Here is a 7,305-nt window from a genome sequence, read left to right as displayed (position 1 = left end):
AAAACTTCTCAACATTCTTACAAATCCGTAGTTTCTATCGATATGTTTAATATGGTTCCTTTTTTAGTTTTTTATATGATATAACATTAAATCTAAACTTGTCTATTAGTTAATGCTATTCTTGCTATAGATTTTTAGTTAACTTTTCAACATCATCTAATGCATCATAAACTATAAAGATTAGTAGGGAGTTCAAATAAGAATAAATTTTTTATAAGAAGAAAAAAAAAAGTTTCAACCAATAACAATGCTTTATTTTACTTCATTTAAAATTTGCATTTAATTTTAATATAAGGGTATATTTGTAAACTTTCATAGATCATTAATTTCTAATCTCCCTCATTAATAGCTAAATACACTAAATTTGTAACTCATTTTCAAAATATATAATTTTCAAAAAATAAAAAAATATTTTAGATTACAGGACAAATTACTAGATGTATAGGATAAATTACGAGTTGTGTAGGATAAATTTAAATATTTGTAGGATAAATTTTGAAATGTATAGGATATCTTTTTATGTGTGTAAGCAAAATAAAATAGTGTAGGGAATAATAGTCCTTATGAGAAATTAATTACTTAAAAATAATAATAAATGAGATTAAAGAAAAAACTAATTAATACTTTACAATTATACCGTTTGTTCTTTTTTTCTCAATTAAATTTTTTTTTTCTCAAATGAAACTCCCTAAAGATGTATTGAATCATTTACAATTAATGAGGAGTTAAAAAAAAAAGGAGCACCCTGCACCTCCTTGAGGCAGTTTGTAACGAAATTGATGTACAAGTTTGTAACGGTGTGTCAATCGTACGTATAACATTTACAATTGCGTATCAAATTATCAATGGTGGAACTAATCTTAAAATGGGTAAATTTGTAAACCACTTGTACATATTTAAGATACATAAGAATACATCAAACTTTCACTACACTTGATCTAGCAGTGCCATTAGCATATGTACGACACTTGGACATTTACAATATTCATGAACATCTAACTTTCTATTGATTAAGGTTGCAATGAAATCAATCTACACCATTAAGTTAACAAAATCAATAACTACATTTCCCTTTACATTAATTCACACACATCGAGTAGTATTTCATAAGAGTAGGTTTTTGGGACAAGACCCAAAACAAATACAAAAAATTATTAAAGTAATGTATGCATGTGGTTTTAATATTTTATTAAATTTTCTTTTTGTTTTTTTAATTTCAGAAGATACGAACAATTTATGCCATTAGCAACTTTCAAGGCCCTGTCTAAGGAATTGTCGGATCATAGTCCGTTGATTCTTTTGTGTAATGATGTTGATTTTGGTCCGATTCCTTTTAAGTTCTTTAAGTCATGGTTATCAAAAGAGGGTTTTGTGGAATCTGTTAAGGGGGTGTTTGAGGAACAAGTGTATTTCGAGCAGGGTGACAAGGCTCTAATTGACATCTTTAAACGCTTAAAAGTGGCGTTGAAAGGGTGGCGATCTAAATGGAAATATGAAGAGGTGGAGAAGTGGTTGAAGATTATTAAGGAGCTGGACGACCTGGAGTGTTTAGCTGTAAAAAAAAGACTTGATGTAGAAGAGAAAAAAAAAGATTAAATCTGAGTTTGGCATTAAGAAAGGCTGGAGAATCAAGAATGTAAGGATCACAAGCAAAAGGCTAGATTAAATTGGGTGAAGAATGGAGATGAAAATACGAAGTTTTTCCATAAATTCATTAACGTCCAAAAGGCGGCTAAGAGGATGAATGAAATTAATATTAATGGGACTATTTATAGTGATCCGGTGTGCATGAAGAAAGAAATTATGAAGGCGTTCAAAGAGAAATTTAGCGAACCTATGAAGAAAAGGCCGACTTTAATGGTCAACGATTTTCGTCATAGCTCGTTGAATCAATCAAGGGCTCTGACGGTCCGATTCTCGGTGGAGGAGATTAAGAAGGTTATTTGGGAGTGTGGGGGAGACAAGGCGCCAGGACCGGATGGCTTTACATTTTTATTCGTGAAGTGGTTTTGGGAGTTGCTAAAACCGAGATTCATGGAATTGATGTTTCAATTTTATGAGTCGGGTAGGATTAATTTTGGATGTATCTTCATTCTTTACTCTTATTCCGAAAGTTAATGATCCCATTTCTTTGGCGGACTTTAGACCTATTTCTCTTATTGGAATAGTGTATAAAGTCATTGCAAAAGCGCTTGCTAATAGATTAAAAGGGGTGATGTCTACGATTTCTTCAACATCACAATCGGCTTTTGTGGAAAATAGAAATATTTTTGATGGTCCCTTAATGGTGAGTGAAGTGATTTCATGGGCTAAATGACAAGGGTTGCAAGTGATGCTTTTCAAAGTCGATTTTGAGAAGGCATATGACTCGGTAAATTGGAATTTTTTGTTGAACAATTTGAAGCTTATGGGGTTTCCTAAACGGTGGAGGAGGTGGATTAGAGCGTGCTTATTGTCTAGTATGGGATCCGTTCTGGTTAACGGTTCTCCGACTAAAGAATTTCATCTTCAAAGGGGTCTTAGGCAATGAGATCCTTTGTCTCCTTTTCTTTTCATATTGGGTTTAGAGATTTTGGAGGGGTTCATGAAGAGAGCGACTTCTAATGGGCTTTGATGGGGTGGCGCTCTCGAATGGTGCCCGACATTGACCCATTTTTGTTACGCGGACGATGTAATGTTCTTGGGGGTGTGGAATGAAAAGAATATCCTAAATCTGAAGAGAATCCTTAGAGTACTTTATCTTGTTTCGGGCCTAAAGGTGAATGTAAAAAAGAGTAGGTTAATGGGAGTGGGGGTGGATGGCGATATCGTGGAGAGTATGGCAAACAAGTTTATGTGTTTAGCCGGGGCTCTTCCTTTTAAATTTCTTGGTCTTCCGATTGGTGAAGATATGAAACGGGTTAGACCTTGGAGACCGATTGTTGATAAAGTTACAAAAAAACTTTCAAGTTGGAAGGAGAAGTTGCTTTCTATGGGTGGGAGATTAACCCTTGCGAAGTCGGTTCTTGGTAGTATGCCATCCTACTATTTGTCTTTATTCAAAGCCCCGAAGAAGATTATCAAAACGTTAGAAGGAATCCGAAGGGATTTTGTTTGGGGGAAAACGGGGTCGAGGAATAAGATTCGATGGGTCGCTTGGGAAAAAGTTGTGGCGCTTAAACGTTTGGGTGGGCTTGGTTTGGGTGAGATTCGAAGTCTTAATTGGGCATTACTTATGAAATGGCGTTGGAGGGTAAGACACCAAAATTCACACCTTTGGGTTGAGGTGATCAAGGCCATTCATGGGGGTGATTCGGTTGATGGTGGGGTTCCCTTAAAAAGGGTATCACGGGCATTTGGAAGGATATAGTGATGGTAAGAAATGATATTGTCAAGGCTGGAGTAAATAATCCTGAGAAGTTGGGTATTCACGATGATCAGGGGAACGAAAATCAATTTTCGGTGGCTGCGTTTAGAGATGCTGTGGAAGAGAATATTGGAGTGAAGAGGTAGTGGGTCGATTCGAGTGGCTTGCTTGGGCGCCGAAAAAAGTTTGTTTCTTTGTTTGGAGAATTTTAAATGGTGGTATAGTGGTTAAAAATAATCTGGAGCGAAGGGGTATTTTTTTGCAGGATAATAATTGTGTTTTGTGTGGATTTCAAAATGAGTCAGTGGAACATTTGACAATCTCTTGTGTTACATCGGTGCAGTTTGGTGGAGCATATGGGTGTGGCTTAAACTACCAACAAATGGTCACTTTGCTTCAGTTATGGAGTTGCTGGAATGGATATTTAATCTAAAAGGGTTGCCAAAATGGAAAAAAAGTCATAATGGTTATCTCCTTTGCCACTTTATGGATTATATGGAAATCGAGAAACGAATGTATTTTTGAGGGGAAGAAATGTCGGGTCGAGATGATGGTGGATAGAATTAAAGAGGAGTCTTTTCAGTGGATTAAAAATAAATTTCCGTATGGAAATCTTGATTGGGAGAGGTGGAGTGATTTTAACGTGCGAGACATGATCATGTAATGTTTTTCTGTGGCTTGGGATTTCCAACGTACTGCTGGCCCCTGTGTTTTATTTTATATATTTGAATAAAATAGTTGCAGTTCAAAAAAAAAAAAAAAAACTTTCGGATTATTATTGGGGCATATATACACACACATAAAGATGTAATAAATAAATAGTTAAAACTTTGTTGAAAGCATATGGAGAATTTGTATATTTAATCACATCGATTTAATATGGTGTTGTATTTAAAATATGTACATGTATGCACACGATAAACTTTATTAACACTGATGTATTTAAAACAAAATATTTTTTGGTGTTGTAAACTAGAAATTAGTAATTTATTTTCAAGTTTGGGTACTGTAATGATACCAGCCAAGTAAAATCGGTAAAATCGGTACATATATCGGTACTAATATTCATTTTTATTCTTTTTAATTCAATACGAGTCATATATTTCAGTATTTTTGTCCCTTACAATTCGTATGAAATTCGTTTTGTGTTTTTACTCTATTTCAGTTTAGGTTGTATTTTACTATATAGATAACTAGCTTACAACCCCGTGTATTACACGGGATAAATGACGAAAAAAATATAAATTATAAATATGTATATAAACCTTATTAATAAATGACTTATTTAGATAAAATAGTAAAACAAAAGAACAGTTATATTTTCGTTATTCAAAATAATTTTCTAAATTTTCACAATTCTCTTTTGAGATGCTATAATCCATTTTATTATGTCTTAAAAAGAAGTAACACTAAAAAATAAAAAATAATGATCATAAAATTGTAAGTATTTTTAAAAATAATTATAAGTTATCATGTTATGGTAAATGAATTGTAATTAAATTCTACAGTGTATATTACTGATATAATAAATACTTTGATATAAATACTATTTTTAGATATATGGATCATGAGACAAGATACGAATATCATCATTACATAGAAAATATTACATATTAAAAATAAAGTATACGTTTAAAAAAGCAGGACTAAAGTTTTTTAAACTATAAATTTGAGTGTCTACAACAACTTTTTTAATTAGTAGTTGACATTTAAATATTCAAATTAAAATTTTTATAATATTATATAATGTCCTTATTTAGAATGATGATAATGTCTTTAGTTGCGTAATATGATTGAAATTAAGTTTAATATTTAAAACTCAATGTTATTATAGGAAGTTGGACCATTTTTTAAGATGAAAACATATTGATAGTAACATAAATTTAAAATTGGAAGAAAATATTGAACACGTGTATTACACGGCTTAAGGAAATATAATGGTATATACTTAATAGCAAAAAAAATATGTCTTTTAAAAACCATTTAGTGTTCGCTTTAAAGATAATTTGGTATTTTATTTAGATAATCCGCTTGTAATTTTAGTCTTCTAAGTTATATACTATAATTACTTCTACATGTCATTTGATACTTTATTAGTAATTATTATTTATATCCAAGTAATATATGTTATCTTTACAAATATATATGGTTAGGGTAAAATGAAAATTTCGATAAGTTGTGAGAACTTAGAGAACTTAGCCTTACAAAAGGTTTTTTGAATTTTTTTTACAGGGGGTGTGAATGAGCGGTTAGAGACTTAGAACGTCAAACTTTTTAATTTTGGATTTAAATGGTTAAAACCACTAAAACATAAGGACTCAAAAAGTAATTTACTATTAATTAAATTTGAAATTATACCTTTGATCTCTAACTATATTAATAATATTATACTTATTATATTATTTGATACATTTATATTTGTTATAGATAATTATTAATTAAATTTGAATTTATACGTTTATCTCTAACTATATTAATTAATATTATATTATATTTTGTGTATAAAAATTAATATGTAATACTATTATTAAAAGAGAGAAGGCACCAGAGAGTGACACGTGTACAAAAAGATTAAGATTTTTATTTATTAGTATAAGGAAGATTTATTTCATTTATAGAGGAACCGACCCATTTATATGGTATCATCTTTATTGCTATGCTACCTAATTCGTTAATTTATTATATCATAAGATAATAAACCGACGCGTCACCTGTTTTTCTCCTCTCCTCTCTATATATATAACCAACTAATTATCATCAAAAACGACTTATCCATTTCTCTTTCTATCTCTAAAGGTGACAAATTGTCATAAAATACAACTACACACACAAATGGAGAAAGAAACACGAACCCTAAAAGCCAAACTCAAACGTGAAGTATGGGATTGTGAAAGCTCTCTCTACGACTCTTTTGAACTCAAATCTTTTGAACGACAACTTGATTCTGCAATCTCCTCAAGAACCATGTCAATGCCCCACCTCACCTCTACCACCTCCGTCCGCCACCAACCACCACCGTCCGACCACAAACCCGCCTCCAAGAAACAATCAAGACTCACCCGATCTCTCAACAAGCTCATTCGAGCGGTTTTCAGGCCGAAAGATAACCATCATAGCTCATCAAGAGATGAAGGTTTTTACGTATATGACACCTCTAGTGCTCTTTCCACCATACCAGAGACGCCTGAGACGGTGCCGGAGTTTGATGTGGTCTCGCCGGACATGAAGTCGTTGGTGACAAGAGCGCGATCGGATCGGTTTGTGCCAACTTCTCTCGGTATATCATGTGCTTGACAATTACAAATACTTACATGTTATTAATTATAGTTGATTCTTTTTTTTGTTTTGAGATGTTTTAGTTATTTACTAATCACATAAGTATATATGAATTATGATCATCGTGTGTTATACTTTAATCTGATGTTTAGTTTGATGAATATGAATTAAACAAACCCTTGATCAATAATTACTTTTTTTCCTTTCTTGATGAATAATTATTTTTTTTCCTTTTTTGATCAATAATTACTTTTTTTCCTTTCTTAATGAATAATTATTTTTTTTCCTTTTTTGATCATTGATCATCGTGTATTATACTTTAATCTGATGTTTAGTTTGATGAATATGAATTAAACAAACCCTTGATCAATAATTACTTTTTTTCCTTTCTTGATGAATAATTATTTTTTTTTTCCTTTTTTGATCATTGGTCATCGTGCATTATACTTTAATCTGGTGTTTGGTTTGATGAATATGAATTAAACAAACCCTTGATCAATAATTACTTTTTTTCCTTTCTTGATGAATAATTTTTTTTTTCCTTTTTTGATCAATAATTAATATGGGTATTAAATTGGTTGATTTTCAGCAAGTGAAATATTTAATTTCTTGTTGATCAGGTCAAATCATCCTGTGTAAAGTAGGTGTTGAACGTATATTGTGAATTGATTTTTGACTACGTT

At 31.6% G+C, this 7,305-nt stretch overlaps 2 protein-coding genes across 2 annotated transcripts; both read left to right on the top strand.

Moving 5' to 3' along the window:
* Positions 1-1,740: 1,740 nt before the first annotated feature.
* Positions 1,741-2,530, top strand: LOC110866608. The gene is made up of 3 exons (XM_022115751.1): positions 1,741-2,083; positions 2,169-2,287; positions 2,405-2,530. Exons 1-3 carry the CDS (start codon positions 1,741-1,743, stop codon positions 2,528-2,530), a joined length of 588 nt encoding a protein of 195 aa, XP_021971443.1.
* Positions 2,531-6,117: 3,587 nt separating this feature from the next.
* LOC110867988 lies at positions 6,118-6,812 on the top strand. Its single transcript, XM_022117071.2, has one exon. It carries the CDS (start codon positions 6,179-6,181, stop codon positions 6,638-6,640), a length of 462 nt encoding a protein of 153 aa, XP_021972763.1. The 5' UTR covers positions 6,118-6,178; the 3' UTR covers positions 6,641-6,812.
* The last annotated feature ends 493 nt before the right edge of the window (positions 6,813-7,305 follow it).

Source organism: Helianthus annuus, chromosome 7 (genome assembly GCF_002127325.2).
Source record: "Helianthus annuus cultivar XRQ/B chromosome 7, HanXRQr2.0-SUNRISE, whole genome shotgun sequence".
Classification (NCBI taxonomy): domain Eukaryota; kingdom Viridiplantae; phylum Streptophyta; class Magnoliopsida; order Asterales; family Asteraceae; genus Helianthus; species Helianthus annuus.
The sequence above is the reverse complement of the archived record's forward strand: the minus strand, read 5'-3'. Positions and strand labels throughout refer to the sequence as shown.